Below are 24,424 nucleotides of genomic sequence, written 5' to 3' on the forward strand. Positions count from 1 at the left end.
GAGCAGCAATTTACAACGCCACGCGCTAGTCCTCATGGGAACTGGAGTATTCGTTCAGGCAAAACACTACCGCTTTTGTCCACTGGTGTCGCCAAAATCAACGAAAACTGAAAGTTCCTTAGTGTTGCTTTAAGGTTTCTATGGTGATGCACGGGTGCTTGGTCACGTGACGCATGCGGTGATGGGCGGTGACTGTCAGGAAGTTATAAAAAGGTGTGCTTACCTGCGGGCAGGTGGAGAGAGGAGAGCGGGGGTCGCGGTGCGCACAAATTCTCCGCATTACGGTAAAAGCGAAACCGAGAGGATTACAGGCTGCACCTCCGGGAAAACTAAACAACAGACAACATGGGCGAGAACTTTTTCATTTCTTTTTTTTTAATACCTTATCCTCATTAATGCAACTGTTAAAGAGTCCAACTTTACTTTCGTACCATTTTCTTCAGCACTCTTTTCTCCCCCCCCCATTCATGGGCCCCCACGCAACAGTGGGCCCGGGGCAGCCGCCCCCTCCGCCCCCCCACCTGCTCCGCTATTGACTACAGACATTTGCATTGAAAGTGATTTCCACCAGACAGTGCTGATCAGACAAAAGGGAGTCGAACTCATGTACATAAAAATGTTTAACTTTACCTAGAATCAATGGTGACCCCATCATATAGTCGATCACACTATTTTCAGTAGTTGTTGCTTTTGCTTGGTGCACGTCACCGCCACACCTCCCGTTGAGTATACAGTGGAAGTTTTTTACATAACTCTAGTAATGCTTTGCCATCGTTGCCATAATCTATATCCCTATCAATTGATTATCTTTGTCATGGAATGTTAAACTTCTTTAACTGGTCTGTAGTCCCCAGGTCATTTGTGATTTCCTCAGTGTCATCAGACTGGAACAAAATCTTCATTTTCTTGTGTGTGTGCGTTCAAATCGCCACGGCATGACAACGGCAGCAAGACTGAAAGCTGTAGTTTTCATGTTGGTCCACTAGTTGGTGCTGCTGATTGTTTTTGTTGCACATGTTGCAGAGAACAATACACTCCAAACATTAGGAATGGAGAACACTGACATTCATGTAGACAGAACACCAAGTTGGATTGTTGCTATGGTGACTGTCAATGATAAAATCCTCAGTCTGGGAGAATCTGGACTGGGAGTCATGACGTTCAGGAGGAAAATAAAGTTCTTAATGTTTGTCAACTGAGCAAGTGCACAACAACCGTTTACTGCGGACATGAAGGGCAGGACCAGGACCAGGAGCAGGACCAGGACCAGGACCAGGACCAGGACCAGGACCAGGAGCAAGCCTTCCGCCATCCACTGAGGATGGGATCTGGGTGTTTTCTAAAAGTTCCACCTCGGGAGTTGGTTGCAAAAAGTTGTTTTCAGTGATTCTGAGCGTTGTTGTGATTGATTGAAAAATAACACAAAACAAATTTAAGAAAAAACACAGACCATAAGAATTTGGGATTGGATGCACCAGCAGCTGAAACAACAACAGTTTACTACAGCCATCAGGCGCAGGACCAGAAGCAGGACCAGGACTGGAGAGTCAGAGAACCAGGATAAGGAGCAGCGCTTCCACCTACAGCTGAGATCCGACTGTCATGACGTCTGATAAAAATATGAAACATTTGTCATTCAGTGACGATGAGAAGGAGATCTGATGTCCAGGTGGTCAGTTGTTGGAGCAGTGATGCTCCAGTATTTTGGACTGAAGCCTCAATGGATCTTTTGTTTTCATCTGTCATAAAAATCATTCAAATTTGGTTTCATAGATCATTGAAAGGCATCAAAACCTTGTAAAGAATGGTGAACATCCCCAAACAAAGCTCATTCTGCAGTCTGATTGAAGCGTGGCTCTCTTTTTTTCAGTGTCTGGACTCCCTGACGACAAAAACCTTCCAGAACAAACCATCGACGATGAAGTTGACTTCACCACCAAAAGTAAGTTTTTCACTTTGTCTAAACTCAGCGAGCTGCTGTTTCTATCGGAGGCGTCACAAAGGTCTGAGGTCTGTGGTTGAGGCTCTCACCTGCAGCTTGGGTTTATTTCAGGAACTGACACGACTCAACAGACACAGACCACATGATCACGAGTCCTGGAGTGGTTTCTGTCTGTCGAGTGGTGGAAGTCTGCAGTTGTTGACACTCAGGAAGAAGACCCTGGATTGATTCCAGACTGAAGCTCTATTCAGGTGTTCATACTTCACAAACTTCAGGATCCTTCTGAACAAAGAACCAACTGTGAATCCAGAGAAGGGATGATGACAGATGTTTGATGCTGAGGCCATCTCTTCGTCATGTGTTCACCATGTGACCAAATAATCTAGATTATGACAGATTTGATGACATTAGAGACGCCGTGTTAAGAAAATGAGATCAGCCTGGTTACAGGGCGGTCACATCGACACAGATCTGATTCAGATCTGATTTATTCACACATATGAATGAGGCCTGTGTCTGATCTCAAAGTATCTGAGTGCATGTGTCTCTGTGCTGCTCATACTGTGCAGAAGCAGATCCCATCTGTGATGAATGAGAGTAATGCCGGACTCACACTGGATGCGTTCCGGCTGCGGTCCGGACACCGCGACTAATCAGTAGTCATTAAAATCAGTGCTGTGGCTCACACCTGCTCCGGTCCTCCTCCAGAGCCTGTCTGGCAGCCCGGTAACTTTCTGCAATTATCCTATTTTTCCGGATGCCGGAGCCCTACTGCGTCAATCTGGACACGAGTGGTCGGGTGCCGGAAAGAAAGTCGATACATCTTCCAAAATTAGTGATTTCAAACTAAAGTGTGTGTCGTGTTTCCCTTAATATTCTATTTTTTTTAATTCTTCTGGTAGAATACAGAACAAACAACGTAATGTCGTCATTATCAGCAGTAGAAGAATGAACGGTTTTGTACTTCGTCACTGCAGGAAAGTCAAACGACACCAAAATGGCACAGAAAACGTTGCAGACCCAGAGCAGCTCTGTGTTGCCAGATTGGGAGGGTTTCTGCACAATCATGCTTCTTTTGAACACGTTGGGCAGGTTGATGAAATGGTTCTGTGCTTGCGACATGATTTTATAATGAAAATACGGTTTTTACGGTTTTAATGTGCATTTTCAACAGAGGTGGAGGTTTGGGATGCTTTCTGTTGAGGTAAACGGGTCTTACATTTTGTTTGGGCTGAGAAAGCGACGGATCTGGATCGGAGCAGACCGCAGACGCACCGGAGACGGTGTGAGTGACAGTGCTGTGGCAATTCTGTACTGGAGACAGACCGGAGCCAGTGTGAGCCCGGCGTAAAAGATCAGAACTGGGTGACATGACACTGACAGTGCAGTTCAGACCTCAGTGGACCAGTCGCTGAGGGATTTGAGGAATATTCACCAGGTCATCACTGGATTTTCCTCTAAAACCCACGAGGACTCTGCGTCATGGCCCTTCTGGCTGAGCAGAGTTTTGGGAGGAGCAGGATGTGAGCCACCAGAGGAAAGTGGGAACATTGTGTATTGACCCATATTAAGCCCATTTGCAGGTAACCTTATTGTAGACTACTTTAAATCCATCTAATCAGGTAATAACGGGATCCATCCACGTTGCACTGACATGGTTCGTCCATGTGGCTCCATTGAGTATTTACCAATATCGAGCCCATTTATGGAATTTTGTTTGCTGGATGAAGCTGAAACTGTCTCGTCAGCTCCAATGGATTCTATTGTGTTTCTATCAAACTCATTTGGTCAAATCCAGCTGTTGCTCTTATGTGTTGCTGATTCTGAGCCCATTCAAACACTTCTTGTTGAAATATAAATGGACGCCCGCCTCATGAGCCTGTTTGCGGTTTGTTTTTTACCTGGTCAGTCACGCACAGGGAGAACCTGCAAACTCAGCACAGAAAAGGTGCAGAATCAGTTTATTCGGAGAAGACAGGGTGAAATGCTCATTCATGAGATTAAGATGATTTCACAGAATTTGTCGAGTTCTTTTTTTTTAACCTGTCCTTTCCAGCATGGAAGCAGCAGAATGGGAGTCTGGCTGCTGTTATGTGCCCGACAGATTTGCTTTTCCAAGAGGAGCTTGGATAAGCTCCTCTTGAATTTGTTGAGTTCTGATGAGGGAAATAGCTGCATGCTAACAAGCTAATCTCACTTGTTTCAATGGCAGAGTCCCGAGTGAGGCCAGCCACCAGCGCTCCCTCGTCACATGACCACCAATTTCAGGAAGTGGAAGATTATCCTTGATACAGCGTCGCTCAGGTGAGGAAGTCATTCAGACGGCTCTCCAGTGCCTTCAGTTATCACATCAACCACTCATTTTATGAACTGAATCAACACAGTGACTCTGCAATGATTTAATGATTAGATGTAACGATAAGCTTTTCATTATATTTGAGTTATTTCATATCTGCTTCTCGTCTGACTTCATTTTGTAGTATTATGAAGTGTTCTGAACTTTATTATTTTAATTCTACTTTTGCTGAGCTGTGACAAACAGCCGAAACATGATCAACCTCAGTGCATTAATAAACATTAATTCATTAGAATTATATACATTTCTGTGAAATTCAAGATGTTGCTCACCAATTACAATTTAAAATTAAAACTTAAGTAAAGATAAGAAACAAGCTAAATTCTGTTTTTGGAATCTTTGTTTGTTTCTGAAACATTTCAATTCAAACCTTCCAGGCTGGAGAGTTTGTGAGAACAGACGACGTCTGACTGAATTTCCTGTTTGGTGACGTCGTTTCTTCTAAAACTGAAGATCCGTTTTTTTAAGTTTCATTCCAATAAAAGCCTGAAACCAACTGCAGCGTCTCAGCGTCTCATTTTTGTTTCTATCATCATCACCATCTGCGCTCGCCGCTCTTATGATCAGCACTGTGGTTTCTGCATCGGTGTGAATGTTCATGAAGTGAGACTCACAGGAGAAGAAACAGCTCCGGTTTTATGAAGCACTTTTTAAAACGTGTGGTCGACTGCTAACGTGACGCCATGGTGAACATGCAGCGGAAACCAGAACCGGAGCTGCAGAAATAGTTCAGAGAAACTGTTGAGGGGCTCGAGGAAAGAAAGTGTGAGCGTGATGAAGAACAGTGAGAATGGTGGGCTGAAAGCTGAGGAGCAAATTTACAGAAGCTTCAGTAACAGAAGCTGCAGGACCTGGACCATCAGCACTGCTCTTTATATCTGTTCTACTCTTCCTGATACCACTTTACTCAGGTGCAACTGAGGAACTGTTTCCACATTTCAAACATTTCTTTTTGTGTTTCCATTTCAGTATATAATAAATTATTTTTCTATATTTCAAAAGGCACGATGTGAATTATGTGTCACAGTTAACTTACATCCTACAATCAATGACATTGAGACATGAGTCGTGTTTATTAGTCTTCACCCAGTCAGGCTGTTCTCTCTGCAGATGTCTGGGTGTTTATTGTTTATTGTTGTTTAGGGATCCCCATTCGCTTCCACCGTGATGGTTGCTCATCTTCCTGGGGTCCCAATTAAAAACATTGACTAAAAATTACAATAAAAAAGAAGTATGGCAAAAGTTTACATAGACCTTTCTCGCCGTACACCTTGACAAATCTTTAGGTCAACTCAATCAGCATGTCACTCACCCGAAGTCTGACAGATGTTTTAAATGCTTGTAACTTGGAGTCTCTAATTCTATGAGGTAGTTTGTTCCATAGCTGAGAAGCCCTGTATAAAGATGACTTCTGCAAAAAACAGGTTCTGGGGCGGTCAACAACCATGTCTCCTCCAGAGGTGCTTCGTGTGGGATGAACATGGGTCTGATTTACAAACGTTACTCTCTGAAATAAAATGTCAGGTTGTTTAGTTATAATGATCTTCTTCAACCACATTAACAAGCTATATTGCACTTTACTAAGAAACATTAACCAAGACAAAGTGGAGTGCATGTCTTTCACTCTGGTAGTATGAGGACATTTCAGAACTAAACAGGCAGCCTTATTTTGGGCAACCTGCAACTTAGCTAAGTCAGTTTTATTTGCAGCGGACCAAATGACATGACAATCCTCGAGCTGAGATAAGCTGACAACTCCACTTCCAGCACATTAGAGATCACATTTCCGTCAGGATTAGCATCGTACATTGTCGAATTGTCCGCATACATAACAACAGATGCCTTCTCTAATACATGAGGTAGATCATTCGTAAAAACAGAAAACAGAAATGGCCCCAGACAACTGTCTTGGGGAAGGCCGCAGTGGACACCAGTGCTACTAGACAGAGAGCCGTTATAAAGCACTCGCTGGCTTCGGTCTATTAAATAGTCTCAACGAAAACAAAGATTTTGAAGAAAGCTGTTCTTCCCACCAGCGGGTCTGGAAAGCAGCTCCCGGGCTGCTGCTTCTTTCTGAGGGAAGATGAAGCTCTATCAGCACCGCGGAGCTGCTGGAACAGAAAAACAGTCTGAGGGACCAGCAGCAGAATTCTAACCACATCGTACAGAAAACACACAATGTAATGAATCATATTAATTTATCTTACTCTCTACTTTGAAGACTCCAGGAAGAAGACTTCATGTATTCAGTCCGATCTGCCGTCGGGCTGAAGCCATCTGCTGTTAGCTGCTGCTAGCTGAAGCTAGCTGCTGTTAGCTGCTGCTAGCTGAAGCTAGCTGCTGCTGTTAGCTGCTGCTAGCTTCAGCCCGGGTCAGCAGGCTACAAAGACGGAGACAAGAAAGACACATTTGAATGAGAACAAGAAAAAAACACACAAAAATGCACACATTGGACACACGCGTTTGTGGACTGAAGCATTGAAACCTGCGCTCTAATCTTTCAGGCTGTCACATCTTCCACATGGATGCATCACCTTCACAGTACTGTTGTCTGTTCACCATGGCTTGTATCAGAAACACAGGATGTACCTGATGTGATTATTTAAAAGAAAAAACTTCTCTCATCCACCCTGAAGCTCTGTACTGATCAGCTGTCTCCCTTTAACTGGCTCCAAAAAGCCTCCTTACAAGCAGATGGTCAAGCAGACTGAAAATATCACCTGAGTGGATCCGCTTCTCTTGGATCAACTTCAGTTTTAGATCTGATAGTCAGATGTAGTCTACTCTGATCGATCATACAGTACAGTCACGTCATAACGTGACGAGAAGAATTAGGAAAATCATAAGTGGGAGGACTGGACGGCGACTGACAAAACTTTTTCAATAAAAACCCTGAGAAAGCGAACAGGTTTTGACAAGTTAAATGCAGGTTTTTATAGGACTTTTAGGGACAACTTGGAACAGATCTCAATGTCAATGAGTAAAATGTAGTATTTACATCAGCATGTGCTGAATTTTAGATATATACTGTACTCAGAACAGTGTCTGTGTGCGCTGTCAATACAGGAGAAACACTACTAATATTCATAATAACACTATAATTGCACAGAGAGAGACAATAAAACAATAAACATTGAAAACATCTGACAAGAACTTTGCCAACAGTCAAATCAAACAGAGACACAATAAACCAACAGCAGTGTGGTCATGTCGGGCTGTACAGGATGTGTTTGATCCCTTTGCTCTCTGGCTCCCTCTAGTGGACGCAGACTGCGACATCACCTTTGTCTCGTGAGCTGAGTCTGATCAGAGGAGCTGAATTCCTCTGGAGGAGTGTCTGCGGCAACAAGGAGGTCAAACACGATGCAGCGGTGCGAATTCAGAAAGAGAAGCTAAAGAGAAGAGCTGGAAATCAAGCTGAACGCTGGAAGAACCGCCCAGACTGTGTGAACCTGGTGAACCACTGAAAACACTCAGCTGGATTCAGACATGCACAGAAAACACACAATGGGTCACCAGTTCCACCCAGCAGTGTTTGAAAGCCACAAAGTAACAAAGAGGTAAAGTGACTGTTGCTTCCATATGATTCAAACTGAGAAACCAGAACAGAGGACAGACTCAGAGAGGAAGTGACATCTCTACTGTGAGGCTTCAAAATAAAATAACGAAGGAACATAAAAGACTTGCTGGACGTAGTGTTTGTTTCTCTGGGTTGGTTCAACGGATGAGACTGAGGAGAAGCTTGACCTGGAGTCAGAATCTGACTCTGTGGGTAAAACATGTCGGGAACATCCGCCTCACAAGTTTCACCACACAGTCCATCATAAAAGCTGCAAATCCTCTGAGATTCATGTGACGTTCAAACAGCCAGTCATCAACATAGTGACCACAGCAGGAAGAGAGAGGAAACAGGAAAAGACTGAACCTGCACCGACACCAAAGAAGGTCTATTTTGGAATCTGGGTGAATTAACACCCAGCTGACACCCCGAGTACTCAGACACACAGTGATTTGAAGGTTTTAAGTGTTGAAATAAATTCCTGATATTTAAATCTGACAAAATCTCTTTAAAAGAAATAAAGTCACCATTTTACCCACATTTAACTTATTTATTTTCTAAACTGCTCTTGTATTGATTTACTCTCAAAGATCGGAGACAAAGTGACGCAGTTCAGCCCGGAGTGTGTCTCACAGTCTAAACACTCCTCTCCTCATCTGCTCCGCCCCTCCCTTCAGATCAGCAGTGGGTGGAGCAAACATGTGAGACGACAAACTACTTTCACTTCTCCACAGGTGGAGCCACAGCAGAGACAGTCTGTACTCTTCTGAGGATTTCTACTGATGTGAGTAAAACTGATGCTGGCAGCTGGATGAGGACAGGACTCACTGAGGGGGATTTACCAGAAACACAGCAGCTGCTTTACTCACTCAGGAAACAGGAAACCAGAGGAGGGTCCAGCTTCAACCTGCTGAGCAGGAAGAGAAACTCTTCAAACTCTGGCTGTTGTTGAGAGGAGAAAATGGCTCAGAGAGGATCTCAGCTGGATCCACTAAAGTTCTCTTGCTCCATCTGTCTGGATCTCCTGAAGGATCCGCTGACGGCTCCCTGTGGACACAGCTACTGCAGCAGCTGTATTCAAAGCCACTGGGATGAAGAGAAGAAGAAGGGAATCTACAGCTGTCCTCAGTGCAGGAAGGAGTTCAGACAGAGACCTGACCTGGAGAAGAACCTCCTGTTAGCAGAGTTAGTGGAGGATCTGAAGAAGACTGGACTCCAAGCTGCTGCAGCAGAGAGCAGAGACAAACTGCAGGACGTCCTGAGAGAGACGGAGACAAACGTCTCACTGAGAACCTCTGAAGAGGAGCTTTCACTGCTGCAGCCTCAGCCAGAGAGCAGAGCAGACTTCCTGCAGTATTCGACTCAGATCATTCTGGATGGAAACACTTTAAACAGCAGGCTGTCTTTGTCCAGCGGGGACAGAAAAGCCACTTTAGTGCTGCTGCATCAGCCGTATTCTGATCATTCAGACAGATTCATCGGAACCTTTCAGGTTCTGGGCCGGCAGAGTCTGACCGGACGTCACTACTGGGAGGTGGAGTGGACGGCGAGAGGAGTGGATGTAGCAGTGACGTACAAGAACATCAGCAAGGCGGACCATGAATATGGGTTTGGATGTGTGACGCCCACCAGTGTGTGCCCACTTGTGTGAATATATTTTTGTGTCTATTTGAGTTTTTCTCATTGATGTGTTTATTATTTTGTGAAAAAGACCTATAAAAGGTATGATCTGTGAAACTGACATGTAGTCGCAGCACTCCAACCAGTAGGAGGTACTGTGAGCCTGTGGTATCTGTCGCCTCACCCTCCGGTTCACTCTCATAGCTGCATGATCCGGAGAAGGAGAAGCCACGGCTCCCGTGTGATCACTTCGTCTTTATCATTTCAGGTATGAAACATGATCAAAAACTAGTGAAAGTGTCCATAAGACTTGTAAATATTTTGAGTTTGGTTTGGGCGAGATGCAATTGACTCAGATGATCAGTAGAGTGCTTAATCTTGTGTTTTTGGGACCACATGTCAGCCAGAAGTGACAAAGATGGCGGTGTGGCACGCAGATAGAGTTAAAAGACATCTTTATATTTCTTTATATGGGCAGCACGACTCATTTCTGTTGGGTAAAGAGTGTTTTTCATGATTTGACTGGCTCCATGACATGATTTCATAAAGTTTAATCGGTGTGCATTTAAAGAAACTGTTAAAAAGAGGTTAAATAGTAAAATGTTGATTAAAAAGAAGTAAATTCACGTTGTTGTAAAGATGATTTGGTTAAAAAGTTTCAAGGTTGCATCTATTTACATGATTCGGTGTTGCAAAAGTCCATGAATATACTTTACAGTATTTAATGAGATGCATATCAAGTGCATGTGTTGCCATGACATTATGTGATGTGGATTTTGGATGAATGACTTTGAAAGATGTGAAAGATTTGTTTATATTTTGCAAAAGACCTGGTGTAAGAAACACATGTTCTGTGAACTTGTGAATATGTCTTCAGAGATAAAAAGAAACAGTGATTTGCTGTTACCTTTGAAAATGGACAATGTCAATGAATAGTAAATAGAATGACATGTTTAATAAAGATAGCTGCATGATCCGGAGAAGGAGAAGCCACGGCTCCCGTGTGATCACTTCGTCTTTATCATTTCAGCAACATATAACTGCCCACGGGAGCCGCAGCCCGGTACCCGTAACAGATGCAACGACAAATCTTGGGGTTTAATTTGTTACGACAAAACTTTCACATTCCGCCACAAGAAGATCAGAACTCCCCTCTCGGGTCCCCGCTCTCCCTCCTCCAGGGTGGGAGTGTACCTGGACCACAGAGCAGGGGTCCTGGCTTTCTACAGCGTCTCCATGGCGACCATGACTCTCCTCCACAGAGTCCACGTCGCCTTCACGCAGCCTGTCTACGCTGGAGTGAACATTTATCCCTGGGCCGTGCACTTCTGGAACCTGAGGAAAGGAACGTCTGTAGAGTTCCTGAAGCCTCAGTAGAGGACACACACACACACACACACACACACACACACACACACACACACACACACACACACACTCTGAAATGTCCACAGATTGTGCTCATGTTCGTGTCTCCCGACACACAAATAGTTAAACTTTTACAAGGATGAAAAATGATAGCACATAAAACTGTGACGAATACAGCAGTGAGAACAGTGTTCATGAGACAGGAGCCCTGAAAACTTAATTTAATGAGTAATCATGAATGGTTCCTGATTGACTGATCAAATCCTTGTCTTTAATTCTTCCACTTTGCAAGTCAAAAAGACTATTGATGGTCCCAGATTGACACTAAATTTGCAGAATGTCATGAAATCAGAACAAAGGTGTCTCATTGTAATTGTGATGGATTATTTTGATTATGAATTGATCAAATTGTTTTTTTTTTAATTTTTTGTACTGAGTTATGGTTTTTAGAGTAAAGTGTACTTGATTTATTGATTTGTTCACTGAGCTAATAAACACTTCAGTATCTACCAAAAACTGAGTCAAAAGGTTTAAATCATGAGATACAACTGTTGAATGAATAAAGTGAATATATTCGACTACAATGTGACTCAAGAAGAAACTGAACTCAAATCCAAAGAACATCTAAAGACTGAGATGAAACTGCTACAGAAACAAATGACCAAGACAAGAGGAGAAAAAAGAGGACACATCTGACCAGACGACGACCAATTTTACCAAAAATAAATGAATAAATAAATCCATGTCTCAGCAGGAAGGATGGGATCAAGAATCATCTATTTTAAATAAATTTAGTTTAGACTGACCTCTAGGAGGTGGAATAAAGTCATGAGGATTTATGAGACCCAAGAGAAGTAAACTTCCTGAACCTCAGAATCCGTCCCAACATGTGTGCATCAAGGTAAAAAACACTGTTCAGTGACCTTTGACTCTTTCTCCAGTTGAAGTGTTTCCAGCAGCCACAGAAGCTTCAGGAGAAGAAGAATAAAACCGTTTGACCTTCCAGAGAAACTTCACAGTGACAATGGAAATCACTTAGTAAATCAAACAAATAGAAAAACATTTTCATATCCAGGTATGTATGGAAAGGAGGTGGGATTCAGCTTCAGACAACGCCACCTGGGGAATTTCACCATGGATGTTAACCAACAGAGAAAAGAAAAAAGAAACATTACACAGGTTCATTTCCCAAGTGAGAAAGGGCCAGAGACATGATCGCCAAAATACCAGTAACCTTTATTTAGAACACTTTTAAAAAGTAAATTCCCAAGAAAAAAAAAAGCAGATTTAAAACATCTGAAATCGCTGGTTAACCCAATAATTTGTCTATTTGCAGCAGGACTGGGTTAACTGGTAACCAGGCAGCCAGCAGACAACAGGAGCTCCACACACCACAAACCCAGAACACCTCAGAGCCACAGGAGACCCCCACCACCAGGGGACCTGGCTGGACTGGGCCACAGCTCCTGCTCACAACACAGAAACACAAACTACACACAACAACAAACCCAGCAACAGACAGGCATATTTGTGCAATAAAAAAAACAAAAACATCAACAACAGCAGATGTGGAGGGATACTTTTGAAATAAGTAAATCTGTAATTCTGTATTTAAGTTACTAATTTAAAGTAACTTCCTCAATGCTGATCAAGACTCAGTGGAATTCCACTGTGCTAATGCTGTCATTTTTACCTGAAAAGTAAAACATGTCGTGTTTTTAAAGCTCGATTCTCCACAGATAAGGAAATATACGTATTTCTTGAAAGAAACCTTTTTTTTCCCTTTTCTGCTTATTATTGGGCAGTATAAGGTCTGGTTTCAACTAATTTTGTCTAAAACTCAACATTTTCTAGTTGATTTGAACCTGAATTCAAACTTGGACAGATTATATCTAGATTGAATCCCAGGGGAGAATCCTGAGGCGGGTCAAAACAACAACCAGAGCCCAAAAACCAGAGAAGTCCAGAACACTGGAAAACATGAGGAAGCAGGAACAGAAGAACACCGACGTCCAAGCACCCGGCACATGGAGGAAGACTGCTTATGTCCTCCAGGAAGGGGGAGGAGACGAGAGACGATTGGACAAGGACATCAAAGGAAGACTGGAGGAGTGAGGTGGGCTAAGATGAGGAAACCGGGGAAAGGCAAGGCCATGGGAAAGATGGGAGACCAGAAGGAAGAAGAGACTCAGAGTCGCACAGAAACAGAGGAACACTGAGGAGGCATCGGCTGTGATGTGTTTCAGCTCCAAGCCTTCATCCAGGCAGATCAACTCAACACACATCACGCCCAACATGATTTGGTTTACGAAAGCATTTATTTTGATTGTTCAATGTTCTGATTGGCGCATAACGTGTGTCGCTATCGGGGGCATTATTATCAGGGTTCAGACTCTTTATCACCAGTGATTTCCAGTGACTTTTCCATGACTTTTCACCAAGTTTCTGTGACCAAATCACAGCTTTATTTTTTAAAAATATATATAGATATACATATTTTAGGGTGAACAGCCCTGTTTAACTGAGAAAACATACTCTAGGAGTGGCCTCAGAGCCACAGTTCGGACTGGAGCAGATAAAATGTAGGTTGGAAAAGTATGCCCCCCTGAAAAAAAATATAATGCCCGCCCCCAATTTCTTTCTGCTGCTGGATCTGTCTCAACTGGAGATGGAGTCAGATGGAGTGACTGAAGAAACAAAAAACACATTCAAACTTTTCCCACAAAAGGGTTTTTAAGCTGAACTATAAAAGGATCAGGCTCTCTGTGCTCTGGCACCATCGGAGACGCCAGAGGAGATCGAGTCCTGAAATTTGGGCTTCGACATTCTGGGTGTTGTTGTATGGAGCTGAGTAAATGTCAGCTTGGTTTTAGATCTGCTGTTGGTGGTTCTCTCCCCAACTAAAGAATGCACAGTAAGAATTTAGACTGGATTGACCGGAATCTTACAGACACAGTCATAGAGAAGGACAACAACACTGGGAATCCAGTCCAGGTTTTCCCGGTGACCTTACAGGCTGCAGCGACTGTGAAACACAAAGAGCCGAATAAATGAAGTTTGGAAAAGAACAGGGATAGATGGGTGATAGATGGATATGAGAAACTTTTTCAAGAAAGTAAGCACCGCTGCTAGTCACAGCTAGTTATCTCCAGCTAACAGCAGAAAGTCCCATTTTACTGAAAACCTTAAAAATCTCCGTCTCCTCCGTCTCCAGGGCAGTGGGTTCAGCGGGTTACAGGTACCGGGCCTCCAATAAATATGTCACCAAAACAGCAGGACAGGTTTTAGCAGGTTTATTATCAACTCACACAACCTGCGTCTCAATTAAGTTCTTACAAAACAAGAGAAAACCAGAATCGTTGTTTTAAACATTGAGCAGAGTAAGAAATAAACAGAAGATAACAACATATTCCTCAAAACAATGAATGAAATAATAAGCAAAGCACTGCCTAATTTAATACCAAAATAAACAAATGCAAATGAAGATGATTATCTCCAAATCAAATGTTACATCATTAATGAACCAAATGCTTCTTGTCTGACAAATAAAAACCTGGATTTAACTTTATAAACCAGAGTTTCTTAAAGCTGTTATGTCCAGGGATCTCTAACAGGGAGAACATTTTTCAAGGATTCCTCATCATCCTCTTGTTAAATTAATTAAACACAATCTGCAATTAACAACCTGAAATGACATTAGAATTATCGTTTTTTTTTTTTTAACTTTCAAACCGAAATATTAAAGATCTGTAGAGTACAAATGAATTTAACAAAATTGAATTTGAGTAATGTCAATCGTCTGAAAGCTGCAATACGTAAAGTTACAGCCAAAATACCAAGTTTTACAACAATCAAGCAAGAGCAAGAGTCTGCGCCTGGTGAGTTTGTAACAGGAAAAGACGTTTTCGCGTGTCGCTGCGTGTAGAGAAGCCAGAGCTAAAGAGCTAAAGAAGAAGCGTAGAACCTTAGAGAAGCGAACACATTTTGATGATGTATTGGTTTTGAAGCTCTGATTGGCTGAAGTGCGCTGTCAGTCACAGGAGTAACCGACGCCCCCTGCACAAAGGTTTGTGTTGGCTTGTCTCCAGACCCTCCCCAGCTCTAAAATCCAAATGTGGATGTGGAGCAGGCGGGGCTGGTTTACAAGGCTCGGTATGAAACAGCTCAGATTACAAGCTTAAATAAAACAATATAAGAAAATGCTGTGACTCCACTGGATTCCCCAAAGATCTTTCACCCAGTTTTATTTAGATGAGCCGCCAACGCCAAACACCATTTCACCAGGAATCTGTGGTGGAGACACAGTAACTACACGTCCTGCTCTCTAAACCAAACCAACTGTTATGTTTGTGCCTGATTCCACTGAGTGTTCAGGTATCAGAGCTCGTAGTCTCACATCTAACGTGACCAAATGCATGCTGGGAAGAGCAAGCCAACGGATGTGAGAGGTAAGCTCTCCAAAACAGATTACACTGACATTTAAAGGTGTAATACAACATTTTGGTTTCCGGGTGGATCACCTAAATAATTGGTGGGTCTGTTTGTCAATCATCTGACGAGCTGCTTTCGTAAGGCGGTTCTACGTGCTTGCGCCCAATAAGCTTCTCCCTTTTGCACATTCAGAGTGTTTATGTAGCCGGTGAGCTTCTGAGCTAGTACTTATCGATGGCGACTATGACATAATGAAACTGTAACTGTTTCGGAAAATAAGCTTTATGTACGAGCGAGGCGGATCGCAGAAACTGTAAACAGAGCCGTGCACGCCCGGAGAAGAGGAGATCGCGCTCGCACGCTTCCACGTTTCCTGGGAGAAGCAGGAGAGCCGGGCGGATGGTCTGGCACATGGCGTTGTTCAAAAAGTGAGTAACAGACGTTTGGCTTCGTCTTTTCAAGAAAATCCTGTATTAGACCTTTCATGTCTGACTATACTGTTCCATTTAATGTAAATTGAGAAGAATCTCCAATGATCCACTCTAACTGCTCAATGTTAACAGACTTGTTAACCTGGCTGCAGCTCGCTGAGCCTCAGCCTTCTCAGCCCAACAGAGGTCAGAGGTCACAGTTATCACTTCCAAATCTGTGTCACTTAAAACAGTACCAGACAGGTCGGTGACCTCTCCCATGCATCCTGTAATCACACCTCCACCTATTGTAGCTATAAAGAATAAAAAACAAAGAAAAGTTCATTTAGCATGTGTCCCAGAGATTCCCGTAGAGATCACCAAAGCAGATTGGTTGCTCGAAAGCACGTTGCTGATTATACTTGCTGAACCAGTGTAGCCCTACTCAGAAAGATAAAGGAAAGAAAAAGATGTTATCCATTACAGGTTACTCAGAGGAGACTAAAAATCCTCCTGGTCGTCCCATTCTGGATGAGTCAAAGGTTTTCTGTTTCCACCTCAGGAGTTCTGAAGCTCTGAAAACATCTGAGTCAGCTGAATTCTTGACAACGCCACAGAGAAACCAAACCTCCAGGAGAGCCAGGCTCTCCACATCTCTTCACTCTGACATGTTGTCTCTAAAAACTGGAGAAATGACATTAAAGTCTGGAATGAACTCTCATCAGGCTGAACTCCATGATTTTCCCTGTTTGCTGACTCAGCAGTTTCCTCCATCAGACTCCTTCACTGCTTCCTGTTTTCTCTCTCTGACCGTTTCTATCTGTTGTCTCATTTTCTGGATCTTGGTTCATTTCAGCTTTATTTATTTATAAGAACTAACAGGGAACATGAGCTGGGATCAGACCGTGTTGGGACAGGTTAGTTTCACCCTACTGGTGATGTGTTGTTGCAGCAGCAATGCTGCTCTCAGGTTCAGCTCTCTCTTTCTGCTTTCTTAACATTTTTATTATGTCCTCGATGAGCTTTATTTTGTTGTCAGTGGACTCTAAAAACTCCTTCAAATCCTTCTGTTGTCTTTTCAGGACTTCATTTCCTTGTAAAGCAAGATTTCTTTGCTGATCTTTCCACAAATGAAAACCATCCTTGAGTTTTTGAACTTTCTGGTTATTCTCTTCGATCGTCTTCTCCACCTCTGTCAGCCGGACCATCTTCTGTCCTTTGATCTTCTTCAGTTCCTTCTCCCACTTCTCCAACATCTCCATCTTCTCCATCATCTCCATCACACCAACCAACTCGTTCTCTTCTTCTTGTTTCTTCTTTATCTCTTCATTCAGTCTCAAATTTTCTTCCTCCAAATCCTTCGTTCTTGAGCTTTGATCAACAAGCTGCTCTTCTTCATCCTTCTGTGGTTTGTTGTCACCTGCAAACAGGAGAAAACTAAAGATCAGTTTCTCCCACATGGTCCAGCTGAACACTCCGTTCTCAGAGTTCTGGCCTACTGGAGGTTCCCAGGTTCTCTAAAAGCAGAACAGGAGGCAGAGCTTTCAGCTCTCAGGATCCTCTCACGTGGAACCAGCTCCCAGTTTGAGTTACGGAGGCTGACACAGTCTCTGCTGTCAGGTTTTCTATGGAGTTAAGCTGCTTCAAGACACTCTGGACCGTTTTCTGGAGAAGCTGCTGCAGCTTTAGACTGCTGGGAGACCTGCACTGACCTGAGTCTGGTTCTGCAGACTCCCTTAGTTTGTGGTCTGATTACATAAACAGCACCACCTCATGGCCTGGCATGCTAAAGTCATCGTTTTCTTCAATTTCTGCCATTTCCATGTCAATGGACATCATTTTGAAAACCTCATGTAAATGTAGAACATTTCTTAAAACTGTGAAATACTTTCACTTGAAACATTGTCGGGCCCAGATACTCTAACATGCAGTGAGAAAATCAGATGTTCACATGGAAAAGTCAAAGCGAGGATCTTTCCACTGTGATGTGAGACTGCTGACCACCAGCTGCTGCTCCTCCCGAGGAGAGCTCCACCCACAAACTGAGGCCAAGAGAGAAAACACTGCACTGCAAAAAAACAATATTATAATATAACAGCATTTTACTGTTTATTTTACTTTTTTTTATTTTCAAAATGCCAATAATTCACAAAAAATAACTGTGATTTTACATGTCATATGTAATATAACAGGAAATCCCTGTAACTGTGAAAAAAAGGTAATATTTCTGTTCTTTTACAAAGAAACCCAATTAGAAATACGGATATTTATTGTTAAAATATGTTAACAAGTGTGTCATAATTTCACAAAAATGTTTCTGTTTTTTAAGGGAGTAAACTGTAAAACTAAATTTTACAACTCTAAAAAAAAAAAAAGGAAAAATCTCTTAAAATTACATACAAATTTAAAGTAAAAATATCGTTAATTTCAGAAATATTTTTCTTTTATTTATGGAAATTAACTGTAAAATTACACTTTACAGCTCTGAGAAAAAGAGGGAAAAATCATTACAATCATTAAATTATATGTAGTCATTAAAATTACATCAGAACTAATGGTGTAAACACACCTCTCACTCATACCTGCAGGGCTGTACAGTGGAGCAATGGTTAGCGCTCTTTCTTCACAGCGAGAATGTCCTGAGTTGAAGAACCGGCCGAGGATCCGGGCCTTTCTTTGTGGAGTTTGCATGTTCTCCCCGTCTGTGCGTGGGTAACCTCCAGGTAAAAGAATAAAGGATATATATACATGTCATGTTGTTTTTGTTAATGCAATACAGGAAAAAGGGGTATATTTCAGACATAGTTGCAAATTGCGATTATTTGTGATTAATCATGATTAGTTTGTAAGCTGCGATTAATCTAATTAAAAATTGTAATCATTTGACAGCCCTAGTTTTTTGATGAGAAAGTAAATTTCTCTAATTTGAAGGTATTTTTTTGGCGCCCCAGCTGCCAGAAAATTACCGTTTTTTATGTTTCTTTTTAACAGTGCGAGAGCAGCATCAATGCAGGTCAGTACTAATGTAAATAAACTAAACTGAAAGTGACTCACTCTTTTTGTGGAGTTTCAGCTTCCAAAAGGCAAATAAACCTGAAGATGAGATGATGAAGCAAACAGCCAAGACCACGACGACGATGGCCAGAGCAGCAGGGCTGGATTCATCCCTGAAAAACTCCCCTGAAACGACAGAAACCAGCAGGAGGTTTCAAGAGGAAGACTTCAGACGAACTGAAACCAAACTAGACTCACCTTCAAAGCTGAACTGTGCAGTTCTGCTCTGGCTGATGTTGCTCTGTTGGACTCGACAGGAGAAGGTGTTGCTGGGTCTGGTCTCCACAGTCACTCTGCTGCTGACAGAGTAGAGGCCATCAGGACCTCTGAGGGTCCGTGGAGGTCCAGCAGAGAGCAGCTTCCCCTCACTGTCCAGCCACAGCAGCTCGGGCTCCGGATACCAGCCGGCAGACTCACAGCACAGCACCACTCCTCCACTGGATCCATCAGCCTCTGCTGAGACGGCCACGTTCGGGGGGGCAGCGCCTGCAGATGAAGCACAGACACTGGATTCAATCAGCTTCATTCAAATGGAAAAATCAGTCCATGTGATCTCTGCTGTGGACTTCCTTCAAGGCAGGAAATCCATGTCTCCAATCAGGTGGTGGCTTTAAAGGGATACTTCAACATTTTGGCAAACTTGCCCATTTAGTGCAATTCCTTCGTCATTTCGAACAGCATACTTGCTGTTTTTTGTGAGGGCGAGCTATTGTTTATTCTGTGGTGAGTCGAGGAGCGTTTCGCAGGGGACACAATGGAAGTGGATGGTATTTTTGCTTCCCCTCATCAAACTCATCAAATACACAATCCTACAACCCCAAAACACTTTGGTGGACACGTTATAATCTGCACATTCACTACACTCAGGAACACCAACAAATAATATTGTAGCGTTACGACATTGCAGCAAATACTGGGAACTTCTTTTTCTTTTGAAATCACTACGCCCAGACGCCATGTTTAGTAAGTAGTTCCGTCTTAGCAATCGTCGCATAAACAACTCAATCTCGTAATTTGACATTAATATTTCACAGCGTAGTGAAAGTGCAGATTATAACGTGTCCACCAAAGTGTTTTCATTTCATTTCATTTTCATTTCATTTATTTATTTATTTGTTTGGGACAGTGCATGTTAATGAACATAAAAGTAAACATGCCAGATTGTAGCCAAGAGGCTAATTTCCATCTGTAGTCCCAACGGGCTGGGGTCAGGGATTACAATACATAAAAGAAACAAACATTTACATTAAAGTTTAACAGTTGAAACAAAATGAAGACAAAACACATGACACATGGAACAAGAGGTTCCATTTGGGGTTTTTAGATTGTGTATTTGATGACTTTGACGAGGGGAAGCAAAAATACCATTCACTTCCATTATGTCCGCCGTGAAGCCCTCATCGGCTCACCACAGAATAAACAACAGCTCGCCCTCACAAAAAACAATAAGTATGCTGTTCGAAATGACGAAGGAATTGCGCTCAATGGGCAAATTTGCCAAAATGTTGAAGTATCCCTTTAACTCCAGAATGACCCAGTTGGATACCAGGAAGCAAATTCCAAGACAAAAAGCACAAACGGTGCACTGATCATGAAGAAAATCATATTAGTCATTTTACTTCACAATGAAGAGTATTATTTCTTGAAATCTACTCATTCAGACAGAGATATTGAACCAGGTGTTTCTGGATCTGTCTATTTCCTCATGGTGACTGGTAAAGACTCAGTGAGGTCAAGGCTTCCTCACTCCACTCACCAACAAGCAGATGAACCTCGGTGGAAGTCTTTCCTGGAACAATGCAGCTGTATTTTCCCTCATCGGACAGCTTCACGTTGGAGAGTCGCAGTGACAGGTCTCCATGCTTCAGTCTGCTCGAGGACAGATGTGTTCTTCCAGCGTACGACAGATGCTGCTTTTTCGGCAAATCCACGCCGTCACGTCTCAGATGGACAAATCGAGGGCTGAGGTCTGACCTGGACCACTCCACTGTGCTTTTAGTCTCATCAGCAGCAGGCTCCAGGTGGCAAGGCAAAACCACATCCACACCCAGCATTGCCAGGACCGGCGTGGAGGGGCCGACCATCTGATACTGACCTGAGGAGGAAGCAGTCATGCAACAGGAAGACAAAGTTTATTCATCAAAACAACAAGAATCACAACCATAAAGATCAGCCCATGTCACAAGAAGCACCAAACAGAAATGTTCTGGGTTCCTTTCTCTAAAGACTCTACGGTTGCAGGTGCAACGGAGGTGAACTGGACAGATCAGAAGCCACTGAACAGACGAGCCGGACGCTCATGGTGGTGAGTTCAGTCCTGGAGATGGATTATTGGAGCAAAGGAAAGGTGTGGAGGTCTGTTCTGAAATGTTTGTTTTAGTATTTATCTAGATCCAGAGAATTTAAATAAGTTAGAGGAGGAAGATGTTCCATCATCTGGATGACAATTGTGTTAAGAAAGTGTATCATTCTCCTGTTGTTTGACCAGTTGATTGTTTGAGATCACATGATCTCTTTCAGAAGAGAGTCCAGAAAGTCCCCAGTGGTTCTCAGAGTTCTACTGACCTTCACAGCTTCTTGTCAGAAGAAGAAAAACAGCTGCATGGCAACACACCGACACACTGACAGTGGAGCTCCACAGACGTCTGGTCCACCAGAGAAACATCCTGAAAACTGAAATAAACCCGATAAACAGGACATTCTTCCATGTTAAAGAAAACTGTGAGCAGCTGTGTCCTCCACTTTGGAGAAGCAGTGGACGAGTGGACACTGTGGATTCCTGAACGAGACGCTCAGAGCAGCTTTCACTCTGCAACCATTTAGGGGGAAAAGACTAAAGTTCAGCAGAGTTTTGTTTGTTTCCATGAAATGTTGCTCGGAGACGCTGAAAACAACTTTCTCAAAACGCTTTGACTCCGTCTCTGAGGAAAACAAAACTTTCTGGAGATGCTGGAGCTCTGCTCAGTGCAGATGGTGGACACTCTGCAGCTCCTCCTCCCAGCAGCCCCTCCTCCCTCCATGTTCAGGGCGGTGATCTTCACCTGACCAGAGTCCGTCTCACCTCCCTTCCTCATTCATCAAATTGATATGATTGGATATTGATTAACAGATATGAATCATACAAATGATCCAAATAACAAAATCTTTTCATGTCAGTAAAAACTCTCTGAACGCTGCGTCTTCTGGAAGAAACATGAAAACAACCAAAATATGTGGAACGAGTTCAGGCGTCACCTGCTCAACAAACTAACTCCATCATCTTCAGTGTTTCTGCTGTTTCATAGGTTTTAGAGCGTTGCCATGGTAACAGAAATCTTCTGAAACAAAAACCTCAAAATGAAGTGATTTCGCTGGAAACATCGTGTTAAGTTAAAATGTGGCTGTTTCACACACTGAATCAGTGACAAAAACACGTGAAGTCAACTAAACTCTGACAGTAACAGATCAGTCACTGTTACACAGCGTTTATCAGAGGAAGTCACACAAACAGTCACACAAACAGGAAAACACACCTGGATGTGTTTTCACAGCGGCTCATACCTGATCAGTGTCTGGAGGAGTTTTCTCTGAAGCTTTTGGCTCTGAAGACGCAGAAAAACCTGGATTAGAATGAGCAGCAGGAACAGGTTTAACTGCCACCAGTTCTCATGTATCGTTGTCTTTGTTAATGATCTGTGCTGAAACCTTCTAAGTGGGTCATCAGACACAGTTTTATATCAGCTGAAGGTGAGATCTCATGAGGTAATGATTGATTTGGGTCATGACTTTGACCTGAAGCAGCATTAAAGCGTATATGATTCAGTAGAAGGTAATGATTAAGCTGTTTGTTGTGTCGATGAAGGACAGTAAGCACACATGTACAGCAGGGGGCAGCAGAGAAACAATCTGATTGGATTATTTATGATCACATTATCAAATCAAACTTTATTTGTACAGCACTTTTCATGATAATAAAAACAACGCAAAGTGCTGAACAGTAAAAACAGTCATAAAAACCAAAGAATAAAAACCGCACCATCAATAAGTATACACACACACACACACACACACACACACACACACACACACACACACACACACACACACACACACACACACACACACACACACACACACACACACACACACAATTTTTGCCCATAGCAAGGCAGAGGAGACATGGCATGGTACTAAGCATCATGAGAAAACACTCCCAGTGGGGCCGCCCACACCAGGAGAAGGCGAAGGTCATTAATACTGGGGCCCCAGCACTCGACCCCCGACCCCATCAGACCAAGGGGACCCCGCACACCAAGGTGTGGAGACCCCCAGGTCAGCCAGGACCAGAGGACTCGAGCGCAGCAACCCCAGCAGAGGACCAGGACCAACTCCCGGAGTAAAGAACCCCCCCTGAGGAAACACTGGAGTTAAAACAGCTAAAAACATAAAAAGACATGATACGAAGTTAATAAAAAATAAGTAAGATAAGATTATAAAATAGAAAAGTAAAATGAATTAAAAGTACATAATAAAAATAGAATGAATAAATAGGATAAGTAGATTAAAAATTAAAATGACCAAAAATAAAAATGATGGAGATAAGAAGTATAAAAGGTTAATTAAAAGCCAGATTAAAAAGGTGTGTTTTTAACTCCCTTTAAAAATATCAACAGTCTCTGCGGTCCTGAGGTTCTCCGGCAGGCTGTTCCACAGGCGGGGGCCGTAGTGGCTGAAAGCCGCCTCACCATGAGTCTTGGTTCTGGCTTTAGGAACACACAATAAGGCGCTGCCAGAGGACCTCGGGGCCGCGAGGGTCGATAGAGTAAAAACAGATCAGCTAAATAAGAAGGCGCAAGGCCATTAATACATTTAAAAACTAATAAGAGAAGTTAAAATCGATCCTGAAGCGGACAGGGAGCCAATGCAGCGACTGTAAAACCGGTGTAATGTGGCTCCGCCCCCTGGTCCTCGTCAACACGCGAGCGGCTGAGTTTTGTCACAGTTGTAGGTTTGAAGTGTTCTTTTTGGGAAGACCAGAGAGCAAGGCATTACAGTAGTCTAACCTACAGGAGATAAAAGCTGCATTAGCGCCTCCTGCTGGCCTGAGAGAGAAACGGGCGGACTCTGGCTATATTCTTAAGATGATAAAATCCAATCTTAGTGATGTTTTTAATGTGTGGAATAAAATTTAGCTCAGAGTCAAAAATCACGCCCAGGTTCTTAACTGATTGTTCTGGTTTAAAATCTGATCATTTTGGTAAAATCTTCTCTCTCTGACCTTCAGGACCGCTAACTAAAACCTCAGTCTTGTCCTGGTTGAGCTGTAGGAAATTCACTGCCATCCATGACTTGATGTCAGAAATACAGTTAAAAAGGGTTTCTATTGGCCCTGAGTCATCAGGAGACACAGCGATGTACAGCTGAGTGTCGTCAGCGTAACTATGGAAACTGATGCCGTGTCTCCTGATGACGTCCCCAAGTGGAAGCATGTAGAGATTAAAAAGTATGGGACCTAAAATTGAACCTTGGGGAACCCCACACCTAATTTCATGGGTTCTTGAGGAACAAGTATCCATACTTACATAAAAACATCGATCTGTGAGAAAAGAACTGAACCAGTTAAGAACAGTACCAGAGAGGCCCACCAGGTGACTCAATCTGTTTATTAAAATGTGGTGGTCTACTGTGTCAAAAGCGGCACTTCG

General features: G+C 42.9%; 2 protein-coding genes and 1 long non-coding RNA gene across 3 annotated transcripts; 1 reads left to right on the forward strand and 2 right to left on the reverse strand.

Annotated features, from left to right (window-relative positions):
- Window positions 1-1,086: 1,086 nt before the first annotated feature.
- On the reverse strand, window positions 1,087-16,646 carry LOC115385831 (uncharacterized). Its single transcript, XR_003931184.1, has 3 exons — window positions 16,563-16,646; window positions 8,272-8,277; window positions 1,087-1,098 (listed from the first exon to the last, which is right to left on the reverse strand). It is a non-coding gene; the product is annotated as an uncharacterized LOC115385831 (long non-coding RNA).
- LOC115385830 (tripartite motif-containing protein 16-like) lies at window positions 8,572-11,178 on the forward strand. Its single transcript, XM_030087898.1, has 2 exons — window positions 8,572-9,471; window positions 10,554-11,178. Exons 1-2 carry the CDS (start codon window positions 8,819-8,821, stop codon window positions 10,852-10,854), a joined length of 954 nt encoding a protein of 317 aa, XP_029943758.1. The 5' UTR covers window positions 8,572-8,818; the 3' UTR covers window positions 10,855-11,178.
- A 118-nt stretch (window positions 16,647-16,764) lies between the features above and the next one.
- On the reverse strand, window positions 16,765-20,824 carry LOC115382721 (butyrophilin subfamily 3 member A2-like). The gene is made up of 6 exons (XM_030084574.1): window positions 20,497-20,824; window positions 18,939-19,226; window positions 18,741-18,866; window positions 17,186-17,203; window positions 16,892-17,106; window positions 16,765-16,806 (listed from the first exon to the last, which is right to left on the reverse strand). Exons 1-6 carry the CDS (start codon window positions 20,822-20,824, stop codon window positions 16,765-16,767), a joined length of 1,017 nt encoding a protein of 338 aa, XP_029940434.1.
- Between the last annotated feature and the right edge of the window lie 3,600 nt (window positions 20,825-24,424).

The sequence above is a fragment of the Salarias fasciatus genome, chromosome 3 (genome assembly GCF_902148845.1).
Source record: "Salarias fasciatus chromosome 3, fSalaFa1.1, whole genome shotgun sequence".
Taxonomy (NCBI): Eukaryota; Metazoa; Chordata; class Actinopteri; order Blenniiformes; family Blenniidae; genus Salarias; species Salarias fasciatus.

Excerpts from the sequence above, each read along its gene's own strand:
- LOC115385830 (XM_030087898.1), top strand. The coding sequence starts at position 8,819 with ATGGCTCAGAGAGGATCTCAGCTGGATCCACTAAAGTTCTCTTGCTCC. Across the intron at positions 9,472-10,553 it reads GACCATGAATATGGGTTTGG|ATGCAACGACAAATCTTGGG; the intron begins ATGTGTGACGCC and ends TACCCGTAACAG.
- LOC115382721 (XM_030084574.1), bottom strand. The coding sequence starts at position 20,824 with ATGGTCGGCCCCTCCACGCCGGTCCTGGCAATGCTGGGTGTGGATGTG. Across the intron at positions 19,227-20,496 it reads CGAGGTTCATCTGCTTGTTG|GCGCTGCCCCCCCGAACGTG; the intron begins GTGAGTGGAGTG and ends CTTCATCTGCAG. Across the intron at positions 16,807-16,891 it reads AGATCAAAGGACAGAAGATG|ATCAGCAAAGAAATCTTGCT; the intron begins GTCCGGCTGACA and ends ATTTGTGGAAAG.